Genomic DNA, 14,503 nt, shown 5'->3' with positions numbered 1-14,503 from the left:
TGTACATCTGATAGATGTGAATGACAACACTCCAGTGCTGTTGCCCAAGGAGGCCCAGGTGTGTGGACAGCAAGGTTTATACAAATCTCCGCTGTTGAAAGTGAAATGTTGGTCTAAAAGAAATGTGAGATAATGTCTAGATGCTTTTTATAATGGAGATCAAGTTCATACATTTCCTGGCTGGGCTGATGAGACAGTGGATTACGCAGTCAGATGGAACAGAGTAAATGGGCACTTTAACATCATAGATTTAGCTTCTGGAATAGACAGCGGCTGGAATGCGGTTTTAACCAATCAGCATTCAGGATTAGACCAACCCGTTGTATAATTTTTCATAAGGAACACTTGAAGGTATTATTCTGTTATTCATTATGTTGTTTTATTTTAGCAAGAAATTGAATATAGAATTTGTTATTTTATTTGTTCTACCAGTTATCAACATGCTGTTCAATGTGACTTTAGCTAATACATTGTTGTTGTTGTTTTTTTGCAGTGGTATCGTTTGTAATTGAGTATTGTATACAAAAACTGGTATCAGTATCAAAGTCAAAAATCTGGTATCGTGACAACAGTATTAGAAACAACATTGCTGTGGGACCTGATATTTGAAAAGCATCTACTGAAATGTTTTTTGCACATAGCCCAGGTATGGCAACAAAGCCCACTACTTTCTCTTCCTCCCTCAACCTTCTCCTCCTCCTCCTCCTCCTGTTTTCTTGAGGAAGGGAGTGAATGGAGCCACTCTGGGCTGAATCACATCCCTCATCCCCTAGGCTGAGACAGACCTCCAGAACTAATCCACTCTACTCAGTCCACACAGTAATTAAAGCACTACCAGAGGGCTTCTAACCATGGAGGCTGCAGCTGAGAGAGAGATCAGGGTTAACACACTGACACAATCACACAGGTAGGTGGGAGGTATACAAGAAGACAAGGATGCAGATTTCATATTTAATCTCAAAGCTTGAGAGGATACTTAAGCCATGGAAAGAAGTATCATTAAAGACCACTATTATAAAAAGGTGAGAGTAAGACATAATCCAAATGGTTTTCCAAGAGGTATCTCAAGCACAATGCTCTCAGGATACACATTTAACATTGTATTATACTGGGTTACCATGGTAGACCTCTAGTACTATTTCATGTCTTGGTCCTATTAGTTGGAGCTGGGACGATAAACCAAAAAGTATTGACACCGACCATACCAACCACTTATCGCAGGAATTTCGCTGATATCGTTCATTACGATAAGAAGCCTATACTAGAGTTTGAAATTAAATAAGTTTGCAAATATGGGCGATTGTTAACCAATAAGAGTCTAATCCCTGTCTAAGCCGCGGGATGGGGGGGGGTTTCTACTAGGCTATATGGATTTTTTTTTAAAGGTCATACTAATGATCATTTAGCTTTTTGATTTTAGAAAAAGAAAATTACATAAAAAAATGTATTTGATGAAAAATAAATATTGGCCTTACAGCTATTAGCCCATACAACCTACATGGAACAACAGATAGTCCCCCCTCAAATATCTAAAAGGATGTTGGCTCTGAAGTGTCTATTCTATATCTGAAAGATATAAGAAAGATCTGGAAACATTTGCTTGTTTTTTAACATGTATTTAACCCTTTATTTTGGGCACTAAACAGTGTCCACATATACTTCCATACATTTTTTCAACTAGTTCTGGGGGACCTTCAGACGAGTCTTTTCCTAGAACAAAACAACAAACATGTATTTGTTCGCGGGAGTTTCATCTTTCCATAGAGGGGTCATAGAGGGGTCATAATAGTTTGTAGGCCAAACTGTTCGGACGCTACAGACGATTTTGTGAAGACCAATTTTTGGGATGTCACATGGTCTGACAAACACCCCCCTAGCTCTTTCACCGCAGAAGCGGAAGTGTGACATAGATGGGTGCATCTCAATCCACCGCATACAATGCAAAAAAATCTGACATCTCTAGCTTAAACTGACAGATTTTTATGAGGATTGTTGTATTATGCTAATTCGATTTCTGCGGGGGCGCAGATATCGACATTAGGGTGCTTAATGGAACAACTGATGGCTACAACCATCAAACTAGTAGTAATAGTTTAAATGATAATAAATAAATAAAACTGTGCACATTAAATGTTATAAACTTGTGCTATTTATCGTTATCAGGTAATTCAGGTAATTTATCGCAATTTGGATTTTGTCCATATCGCCCAGCTCTACTACTAATGATTAAAATCATAATCTGCTTAATAACCCAACAAATGTTATGACATGAAAACATATCTGTAGCAAAGATCCAAACAAATAAGATAACAAGTGAATGAATAGTCTAAAGTCAGCTAAACCTCACTTGAACACAGAAGCCCGATTTGTATTCAGACGCATGTATATCCTGGGGCTTAGGGGATGGGAGAAAACCTTGGTAATGAACTGGTTGATGCAGGGTTACACAGACAATTATGAAGTGAAGCGGAGGCTTCCTACAGAGAAAAATCACCTATTTCTGAAACACAACAAAAGATAGCTTCCTCATCAGGGTCTCGAATCGTTAGAGAGCACGAAGATGTAAAGCACTAAAGCATATTGATTAAGAGAGAGTGACTGATTAAGGGAAGATCTTGATTAACGATGCAAATTGCATTCATAGAACACAAATGTCTCTCTTTGGAAGAGATCAGGGGTTACATGGGGATTGTGTAGCTGGTGGAACTATCCTTGAAATTGGTTGCTTTCCGTAGCCATTTTTTTAACTGAAATTCTCACCATGCGGCATCCCACACTAAAACAGTGAACTTCCACCAACTCTGTCCCCCGCAAATTAATCTCCTGGCCAGGACTATTTTGAGAAAACATATTATATGCCCTTTCTCTCTCGCTCCTTTACCTTTTTGTTAGTGCTTTGACTGGTTGGCTGCCGCTGGCTCTAGAATATCCAATCTCAGGTCTGATAATATCATGATTACCCCATTCTGAAGGTCAGACTTTGGGACACCTTTTGCTCATCTCTTAATTTTTCAATGCATTTAGGTCTATTGCATAACCTTCCCTGGCCGACTACTGAGGCACAGGGATTGGAAATGGATTGCAGCAGGAGTCCAGGATAGAACAATGCAACACGTTTCTTTGTCTCTCTTCAGTTAAGACTGATCTATCTTATATGAATGGAGGGCAGTTGGGTCGGAACATACCCTTAACTCTAAAACACAGACAATAGAGGCTGCTATACTACCTATTGGACTGAACCATTGACACATGGTTTGTTATCTAGACTATAAACTCTCCTTCCAGACTCACATTAAGCATCTCCAAACCAAAATTAAATCTAGAATCGGCTTCCTATTTCACAACAAAGCATCCTTCACTCATGCTGCCAAACATACCCTCGTAAAACTGACTATCCTACTGATCCTTGACGTCAGGCGATGTCATTTACAAAATAGCCCCCAACACTCTACTCAGCAAATTGGATGTAGTCTATCACAGTGCCATCCGTTTTGTCAAAGCCCCATATACTACCCACCACTGCGACCTGTATGCTCTCGTTGGCTGGTCCTCACTACATATCCGTCACCAAGTCTGTTTGGTAAAGCACCGCCTTATCTCAGCTCACTCATCACCATAGCAACACCCACCCGTAGGATGCGCTCCAGCAGGTATATTTCACTGGACATCCCCAAAGCCAACACCTACTTTGGCCGCCTTTCCTTCAAGTTCTCTGCTGCCAATGACTGGAACGAATTGCAAAAGTCAGTGAAGCTGGAGACTTATATCTCCCTCACTAACTATAAGCATCAGCTGTCAGAGCAGCTTACCGATCACTGCACCTGTACAGCACATCTGTAAATAACCCACCCAACTACCTTATCCCCCATATTGTTATTTTTATGCTCATTTGCACCCCAGTATCTCTACTTGCACATTCATCATCTGCACGTCTATCACTCCAGTGTTAATGCTAAATTGTAATTATTTCACCTCTATGGCCTATTTTTTTTTTTTTGTATTTTTTACTTGCTATATTGTATTTACTTTGCCACCATGGCCTTTTTTGCCTGTACCTCCCTTATCTCACCTCACTTGCTCACATTGTATGTAGACTTATTTTTCTACTGTATTATTGACTGTATGTTTGTTTCACTCCATGTGTAACTGTGTTGTTGTACCTGTCGAACTGCTTTGCTTTATCTTGGCCAGGTCGCAGTTGTGAATGAGAACTTGTTCAACTTGCCTACCTGGTTAAATAAAGGTGAAATAAAAAATAAAATAAAAAATGTATTGCCTTACCTCCCTACATTTGCACAGACTGTATATAAATTTTACTATTGTGTTATTGACTGTACATTTGTCTATCCCATGTGTAATTCTGTGTTGTTTTTGTCGCACTGCTTTGCTTCATCTTGGCCAGGTCACAGTTGCAAATGAGAACTTGTTCTCGACTGGCCTACCTGGTTAAACAAAGGTCAAATAAATAAAAATTAAAATAAAATCTACGGAGCAAAAAGTCCACACGAAGATTCTGAACCCCACAAGTCACTGTAACATTACCAGGAGAAGGTGGTATATAGTTCTCGTGACAACAACCATTTCTGCTAACAGTTAGCGCTCCTTCCAACAGCTCTTTACAGTACGTCACCCACTATAGAGGGGACGACCAACAATAAATGGAAAACATTGTATTGTACCACATACGTACCTTGGGTGGCTTGGTTGAATGGGCTAGCAGTGGATGTCATGTTGTAGGTGGTTTGAGGGATATAGGGCCATACCTTGTGTTGTGTGTGAAGGGAAGAGGAGATAAAGAGAAATGATGTGGCTCATCCACACTACCTGTATTCTATCAGCACACCACAGACTCTGTGTCCTGTGTGGAGAGAAGAAAGGCTCTCGAGGACAAGAGAGACGGAGTGAGTCTGAGGGAAAATGGCATCCTGCTTATCAAAACGCCTGAAATCGTAATCCCTTTCCCTGGGTTTGGACATACTTATGAAAGCAGAGCTGCCTGACTTGGAGAGAAGCATGACGAGGTGTCTGAGGTTCTGTAGAGCAGAGCACACACCAGACAGGCTGTTTAATCCAAGATCCCACTGAGCAAAAACTGGTTGAACCAACGTTGTTTCCACATCATTTAAACAAACAAACAAAAATCTATGTGATGATGTGCCCAGTGGGATATTACTATAATTGTCAGATATTTTCAGACAACATTTGATTGGGGTTACATGTCATTCCGCACAAACGACTTCTAAAGTTGTGGGTTAACAATCAGTAAAGTGCTGATAGTTGAAGGCATCTGGTTAAGTTTTATGAAACACATCTTGCCTAGCTCCCTGTCAGATAAAATCATGTGAATGCGTGTAATACTGATATTATCTAGCGACATCGAACAAAGTATAAATGCAGGAGAAGCCAAACCACCTGTTTATCAACAGCCGGACCGCAAAGACAAAACAATCACATATTGAAAGAATGTGAGGGAAGTGAAAAGGTAACTCAAGTAAGCAACAAAAGGAGAGATCAAATCCCATGTTTCTCATAGTAAGGCAGAGGGTTCAGATTCCTTGAAAATACATGTGAAACAAAGTTTGGACATCAAAACAAGTCCATTCTGTTTGAAAGTGGATAGAAGTTTGTGTTGCGGTTCACAAAGCACAAGCTTCAATTAAAGATGCACTTATCCACAGAACTGATACTACACTAGTGTTGCTGTCACCTTGAAGACCACGTTTTCAATGTGTTATGTCCCTCCTGAACCTCCATGCAGTATACTTTTATTAGCTGCCTTGACTCCATTCCTTTAGAGAGAGAATCAAAAGCATCCCGAAACAACATTGCTATTCATATTAAATTGGCATTGTACGTTTGCTTGACACATTGAGCCATAACAGAAAACACAAATATGCACTCTACAAAACCCACCGTGCCCTTCTCACCCCTGCCGTGGTGGATGGTGATGAGCGAGGGGTGAAACTCATCACGGATGTCTTTTTGAATATGTACCGACAGCGACTTTAAAAGCCACTATCCTGAAGAAACTGCAGTTCAAATCAATTTATTTTGTGGTCTGCCGCTGCTCCTGCCCACGTTCCTAGGTGTCTGTTCCAGCTCTTAGGCCGAAGTGATGGTTTACACTGCGATGCACAATTACCAGAATATCCCTTTTCATGGCCTTTCTGGCCACAGCAGGAATCTACATGGAATGAGCGCTATTCCTCTTTAGGCTCCCTGCCATAATCTCTCCAACTCCTCCCCTACAGAGACAATCAGCTCCATTGCATGTGCTATTTCACTCTGTTAAACTTCAAGGCAGCCAATAGATCTATGTGATGATAAACAATAAAGGTATTTTGTGTTACCATAAACCAATAAAAGCCTGTTTAACATATAGGGAAATGGAAGCATGGCCAGCTGAGACTGGATAATGGCAGCTAGAAGAGTGCTGTACTCACAAATTGACCACAACTAAGCCCAAAAGGATTGTATTTGAAAATAACATCACTTCATACCTTGATTACATTTAGACACGGTGACATCTCTATTTGTATTTGTGGGAATACTTGGGAACAGATTTCCTAAATATATATCTTTTTTTGCTGAATTCCTGGTGAGTTTATGGACTTTTTGGACCAAACACTAAAATCCTTACAAAAACTGTCCCTCTGTTGCCGATCCCTGCATTAAGGCCACAGATGTGAAAAGGCACTGAGGTGGGTGGCTAACAAGAAACTATTTGCATTTGTACCATTAGGCAATGGTCTAAGATCTACCCACACACCCTCCAAACAGTCAATATGACAAATACTGTTGAACAGCTTTTCCTTCCCACCACCTTAAAGACTGGATGAATGGTGTGGGATTAGAACATGGAAATGGCTGAGGTTCACTGCCCAGCTAACAGCATAGAACCCATTGTCAGGTTGCACCTGGCTGGTTGCTAAAACAGTATTCTGTGACGCTGGGCCGATTGCTCAGTGTCTTCCTCTCACAGGATGCAGTGGCTATAGAACTTAAATTGTCCAGCAACCTTACCACTGTAGCACCTCAGCCCCTCCCTCCTCTCTGCCTCACCATTAAAGTATTAGATGACGGTTCTGGGTTACACACACAGTATTGTTAGTATTAAAGTCTTCTTCCTTTTCTCCATGCTGCATTGTGTTGTGGAGAAAACAAACCCTCAGTCAGGCCAGATGCAGCACATTAATCACAGCAAGAGGACTTAGCAAGCTCCTCCAGACAATATTCCTCAGAGTGGCCAGTAGGACAGCACGACTCAAAGATTGATTTTCACAGAGCAAACTGAGTGAGAGGGTACAGAAGTAATATTGTATCGAAGCAATGGATGCTGTACAATAAAGACCAAATCCAAATTATCTAGCACTGGAATGGTGGATGATTTCTGCTGAAACTTGAAGGTGCAGGCAGCAGTGTTTCTCTCTCAGAAACACACACACATACATACATACACACAATGTCGTACAACCTGTCCAAATGCATCAGATTCTGTCAACATTGTTTTTGGCGAGGGTCACTGAGGACACCTCAGCCAATTTCCAGGTGCCTTCAACCCTAAGCCTCCAGGCAAAGTAGCTCCCTATTGACTTAATGTGTCCTTCTAAATAACCTCCGCAATAATTAAATTGCTTTCGTTTAAAGCTGGTGACATGTCCCAACAACCATTAAAACAAGAGCTCCATTTCATCCTAGCAAATAACCTAAACTTTGCCTGCAGAAAAGATAAGTGTCTGGGGAGTGTCAGGCTCATCTTTCTCTAGTGTTAAATCACTGAGAAGAGTCATAGGGGATAACATGCTGACTAGACCGCTCTGAACCAACTATATTAAATTGGGGACAGGTCCAAAAGCATTAAACAATTATGGCAATTTAGCTAGCTAGCTTGCTGTTGCTTGCTAATTTGTCCTGGGATTTAAACATTGGGTTGGTATTTTACCTGAAATGCACAAGGTCCTCTAATCTGACAATTAATCCACAGATAAAAGGGTACTTCTTCGATTAGGTTTAACGGCAGTTGGAATCCAATATATGTTGCATTACCGCCACCTACTAGACTTGAAAAAACAAATAAACAAATGCCCTACCATCTAACACTACACTCACAATTTAATTTTTTTAATTGCACCACCCTGCTCCACTATTTAAATCTATTTAGTCCTACCTCAGGCCAACAACCTGAAAGGACATCACCACTTAAGACACCCTGTAACTCTTCTGACGTCAAGTCTCACACACCCAAATACCTCTCTGCAGCTGCCACCACAACCTCAATTTTCTGCAACTTAGGTTCCATCCCTGCAGTAGTTGATAACCATTGCTATAAATGCAAAATAATCTAATTTACTGAAACATGTATCACTTGTTGGCATATCCCTCTGTACCGGTACAGATCTACTACTCCTCTCAGGATCCTTCCCCCTTGACCCATCTTCCTCTTCTTTCTTCACTACCTCAGCATATGACAACTTCTGCACTACTCTAACCCTGGAAACCTCAACCTGCCTCTCTCTTACGGGACGATCCTGATCCCCAGCCCCATGGGCACCCCTACAATTAACACATATCACTACTTTCCCCAACGCTACACATTCCTTTGTCTCATGCCCTTCTACACACTTCTCACACCTAGGAACCTCCCTCCTAAACACTGCTGCCACATGCCCATAAGCTTGACACCTGTAACAACGTGATGTATTCAGCACAAATGTTTGTGTAGGATAACTTATATATCCTAACATCACTTTGTCGGGCAAAAACTCAACATCAAAACTCGAAATTCAGACAACGACTCGTCTGTTTCACCACTCTCGATACCCTGTCTGTGTTACACCAAACGACGAGCATCACAAACACCGGGAATCTTCCCCTTCAGTTGGTCAACTTTTACATTTACTGCTACCCCAGTAATCACTCCTTTCAATTTCAGTGAAACAATTCACATTTCTTGCCCCCATTCATTTAACACAGAGAACCTTCTCCCTCTGACCAGCAGAAACACAATTATCACAAGACCACTTCTGGTTACCTTCACTGATTCCACAGTATCCAACACTGTTTTCACCCACCCCGAAACCACAAATGGATCAGCCAAAAGGCAAGGGTCCACTTTTCCAAAAACTTCACTCCTACCCTAACAGGCTCATCTTTATCCTGACCATCGGTGCAAGCCTCGGGATCCGACAACTTCACCACACCTACCACCTCCAATACTTCGACCTGATTCACTTCCATTTCTCCTCACTCTGCTTACACTTTCTACCATTCTTCTTTAACAAACCATCTCCCTTTTTTCCACCATTTTTAAATAACTCAAGCTCACCGTCTTCCTCCCTCTCTCTCTTACACCTCCTCGTGCTCTTTTTCCCTCCATTCCTCCTCCATATTCCAAGTATACGTCTCCTTATGATAATGCTGCACTTCTCTTGCTTTCTCAAGGGACGCCATTTAACCAGCTGTCACAATCTCCGTACAATCAGCACAAACCCCTTGGGATGTAGCGCTCAACAGTGCATCCCACTTATAAAGCAGCTACTTCGTCATTGATGTTATTCTTTATCAAAAGCTACCACGATGCTTTCCATTTCCATTCCATGTAAAGCTAGCTACTGCGCAGGTCACGGCCAGATAAAAGGGTAAACTGAGTTTGTTTCTAGTAATCTCTCCTCCTTCAGGCTTCTTCTTCTTCTTTGGACTTTATATGGTGGTTGGCAACCAACTTTAAGGTGCATTACCACCACCAACTGGCCTGGAGTGTGGACTTCAGTTAATCTTTCAATCACCCACGTGGGTATATGCTCCTAAAAACCAATGAGGAAATGGGAGAGGCGGGAATTGTAGCGCGTCAAGCGTCACAAATAGAACCAAGTTCTATTTTAGCGCCTGGCTATGCAGACACTTGTTGACACGCGCGAGCAGTGTGGGTGCAACGATTGACTATTAAGTATGTGTACACCAACGCAAGTGGTGTGGTCAGCATGTAAGGTCAGTTTTAGGAGTTAAAACCCTGCCCTGCTGAGTTCCCAAAGTTCTTAATGTACTACACCTAACCAGGATGTTTTCATTGAATCAATATCAAATGTACAATTCTAAGATGAATAAACAATACAAGCAACTAGAATGGTCAATTAACAAGAATAGGAAAATAATCTGACAGTGAGGTTTGTTTTTTCAATATTAGAAGCGACTTAAAGACAAAAAGATGAGCCATTCTGAAAAAAATTCAGCATGATTTCACATTTTTGGAGAGGAACCTCACAAAAGATGTGATGAGCTGAAAATAAACAGAGCACATGAAAGGAGAATTGAATTCCTCTGAAAAATAAAGAGAATAAAATGAAAAATGTATTACATTGAATACAGGTAATAAAATAAAAGCTGGGAGTTTCCAGCAGTAAACACACACAGCAGGAGATAGATGGGTGATTTAAATGAGCCTGCTTTGGTAAGTCTGATGCTTAAGTGATCATTTAGAAAAGGATAAATTCAATGTTTTCAATGTGAACACTCTTTTATGTTCGCTTGCAAATTCTGTTCATGTGATAAGAATGAATAGATTTGTATATTGCAAACCTCTTATCAAAATCAGAAACAGTTATCTTTAGGGCCAGGACGATACCAGTATCGGGATATTTTTTCCATGACAAAAATGAAAACACGAAGCAAACTCTTTGTTCCTTTAAAAACCTACTGTATGTTAAAAATGGTGTGCTATATCTTGGAAACTAAATAGATGTGACTCTGGATGACAAAATAATTATTTCTGTTTGCAACATTACAGCTGTTTTCCTAAATAAGTTAAATCTGCTTTATGATTTGTGTATGATTTGTGATTTTCCTTGACACAACACTAACGAGTATTGCGATGCTGGTAAAGGCCCGGCCCTAGTTATCATGCAGACTCAAACCACATAGTGTACATTCCAAGCAACTTTAGCTGCATCAACACATGTATGCTTGTTTCACCAGAGCTGCATGTTATACCACAGTGTACCTTCTTATGTCATGATGGAATGCTGCATATATCCCCCCCACACACACTCTATCACTCTCTGGTTGGGATCTACTGTAGCTCCGGAGAAGAGGGGGACAAACAGTCAATAAATGAGATCCAGCGCCACCACAACCACAGTGCTTACCTTTGAGAATGTACTGGCCTTGCAGTAGATCCCTAGAGACAAAGACTGTGTAGAAGCTCTCGGAAAAGCCTGGTCTGCATGGGGGTTTAGGTGGTTGGTCTGCCTTGGTCGCCTGGAGAGAAAACAAGACAGCCTATAAGCATTGGAGAATTGACTTGTTGCCAGAGGGTCGCAGGCTGATTTTACAGGTGTTGAGACTGATATTGAACCTTTGGATAGATTAGAGACTGGTAGGGTTGGGCGGTATACCATATCCCTGGGTATTTCAAGATTTCCAATCCTGTCAATACCATTTTTTTAATACATTTCAATATTTGTACTTCTTAAATAAATACCTGCAGTCAACTTGTGTATTAGATAATAGATAAAGCAGATCCCGTTCATCATCTAGGCCAGCGATGACGCCTCTCATTGAGTAACTCAAATTGAAGGCAGACCAGGGTACTGCACGCTGCCATTAGCAACTAAATTATCCTTATATCTTCTTCTGTGAGCGATTTTAAAATAATCGGTTCAAGGACATACATCTGGTGTATTAGTAACAATTATCGTCACCATGATTGTCTTTGAAACATTTTCTTATTTACACGAATATTGACATTTTTCCATTCCCTATAATTTGGGATGCCTGCAGTACCGCGGACGGCCTTGAACTTCCGAAGCTTCAATCGTTCTCCCCTGGCTTCATGAGATGAGTCACCCCTGCAGCGCAATTTATTTGAGGTGATCAAGTCGTGAAATTCACTCATGTTTGCCAGCTATAAATTTTATAACAATTAAGTTAACTATCTAAGATGTGACAAAAAAAATCTCTCCAGCTGGGTTTTGATAATGTTAATGTTAGCTTGCTAGATCAAGCTTCTTGGTAACAGCAGCAGAGACAATCCCCTCCTGGATTAAAATACCTGATGTCTAATATTTGTTTTGTGCATAACTTTGAGCTGGTTTGTCTGTTTTAGAAATTAATGTTTGAATGCTCTTGTTAGCATTTACCTAGCATCCGCGATGGAGATTCCGTAGTACTTGTTATCATTTTGTAAGTGACGTTTAAAAAAAATAACCCTTGTGACCCTTGTCGGTAATACAGTATATCCCGGGATGGCACAGTATGTAGGAATAGAAATCTGGATACCGCCCAACTGGTGTTGCTGATTTGCTTCAGTCCATAGCTTGCTGTTTAAATGCCGACATTTGCAAGTGAATCATCAATACCAGATACACCAGCGGGTTCATTAGACACCTTTTTAATGTTATTTATTTTGTCCATTGTAAACTACCTTAAACCTTAATGGATTTATGAGAAGGGGAGAAGGAGGAGAGAGGGGAAGAGTAGGCCTAATCCATGTGTATATTTGAAGATGATGATGGGCAACAGAAATATGCATATTAGATCATAGACCTACTGAAGTCATGTGCATAGTCTCAATGCGGTAAGCTATAGTAAAGAGAGAGACAACCTATACAAAATGTGTAAGATATTGTTACAATTATCAGTATTGTGTCTGCAGTTTTCTACTCTCTTATCAGTCTTCACTCTCTACTTTGCTGCAGCAAAGGTGCTATCCAGGAGACAAAATGTATATCTTTCAGGCATGAGTAGGCTATAAAAAAAATAATTAAAAAAATGGCCGTCGTTTCAGATAAGTTTTCAAATGTAAATGCAATCAAATTATAAGAATAGTGCATTTGATATTATATCGAGAGATAGGCTATAATATGCTATAACGAGCAATGGGCTAGTGCTGATCTAATCAAAATAAATTACAGTCCATATTGTAAACGGCAATGAAGTTCGTAGCCTCGTATAGCCTATATAATTTATGAAACGAAAGGCTTCGGCATCCTCTGCAATTGATATAACACACTAGTAGACTACTGCAGTTCATTCAGTAGACTAAAGTAACCTAAATTAGTTTTTTTTAAAGGCGCTCAAAATTCATAGCCGATTGGTTTATTCAGGCACCTGTCATTCAATACGGATGTATATTTTCGTGACCAAACCCGAAATGACTGCTGCCTACAAAATCATTTTGAAGAATCGTTTGAAAGTATCGTGACATTATACGTAATTTAAATGCATTATGTTCCCTATTGCCAAAATTCTACTGCAAGGAAAAGTCACTCATCGCCACAATTCAGCACCACATGCACTGCGCTGCAAAGCTCGTGTATGCCAAACGGGCACAGCAGTGCAGTAGACTACTTCTAACGTATTTCGAAAATAAATAAATATCTTACCCAAGATGTGTCCACAACTAAGGTGCACGTCAGTATAAGAACGGAGCCTAAATTCATCTTTGCCAGAGCGCTGTAAAATCAAGGGACAGAGATTGGCCCGACTCGCCTTCTTCGAATAAATTGTATAATTCCCGGAGCTCTCTTCTTGGATGCAGTTCTGAGCGCAATAAGAAGCTCTGTGAGAAATTGTCCCGACTTCTCTAGAGCAAAACTGCCGCTGAGGAAAGCGATGCCGATGCTGCTCTGTACGAAGGAGCAGCTCGCTTATTGGTTGGAAACGTCACCACAACCCATCCTACCCGAACATAATGCACGGTAGTCTAATGTGACTGTAAAACAGGTATCAACTAGATTCAGCCGCGGGACCATTTTTTTCTTGAGTGGTGGAACATAATTACAAATCATTTGTGGACTGCAAATTGACCGCAAGAAGCCCAAACATATATAATATTTGACTAGAACATAAACATTCCAAACCTTGCTTACATTTTCTTAAATGATTTGTATATGATCACGTGTTTCTCTACTACGCATGGGAATACATTTTTTTGCTCAGAAAACATTTGGGGGGGGGGGGTGAAAATAAAACCATGCCCACAGGCTGACAGTTGGGGAGCACTTTACATTTTCTCCTCTGATGTATTATAACTTATACATGTGTACAAGGAAGACACGTCAACGAGAAATAGGCCTACCGTGTAATTAAAGAATAGAGTAGCCCATAAAGAGATGTATTAATTATTTGCTTTATGGAGTAATATTCTTGCTTGACACTTCTTGGTTTGAGTGAATCCATCAACCCTTATTCTTATATGTCCATGACCACGTGGGAGTCTATTTCACACCAGTTACCTGATCTTCTCTTCATATAGGGTGAAATAGAGTAAGACCCGCATTTATAAACAATTTTGTCATAACATTGTTTATTTTTTACAGCTAGACCAAACTACTGCAGTTGGCTATGGAATTGAACATTAAAATAATAATAATCGTATTATCATAGTCTCAAAACAACAGTATGGGTCAGCATGAAGACAACGCTTAGGCTACCATTTGACCTTTTTGCAAGTTCTGAAATGTTTGGTTAGAATGGGCCAGCATATGAATAATAGGCTACTGGAATT

General features: G+C 40.5%; 1 protein-coding gene across 1 annotated transcript in view; it reads right to left on the bottom strand.

Moving 5' to 3' along the window:
- Positions 1-13,658, bottom strand: part of LOC112254395 (cadherin-4) — a 264,955-nt gene extending 251,297 nt beyond the window's left edge. Inside the window, exons 1-2 of the mRNA XM_024426954.2 lie at positions 13,380-13,658; positions 11,142-11,253 (exon numbers count right to left, since the gene is read on the bottom strand). Coding sequence (XP_024282722.1) covers positions 11,142-11,253; positions 13,380-13,436 — 169 coding nt within the window. The 5' untranslated portion in view covers positions 13,437-13,658. The remainder of the gene's footprint in view (positions 1-11,141; positions 11,254-13,379) is intronic.
- Between the last annotated feature and the right edge of the window lie 845 nt (positions 13,659-14,503).

This window comes from Oncorhynchus tshawytscha, linkage group LG07 (genome assembly GCF_018296145.1).
Source record: "Oncorhynchus tshawytscha isolate Ot180627B linkage group LG07, Otsh_v2.0, whole genome shotgun sequence".
NCBI classification, from domain to species: Eukaryota; Metazoa; Chordata; class Actinopteri; order Salmoniformes; family Salmonidae; genus Oncorhynchus; species Oncorhynchus tshawytscha.
Note: the sequence above shows the minus strand (reverse complement) of the source record. Positions and strands in the feature narration are given on the sequence as shown.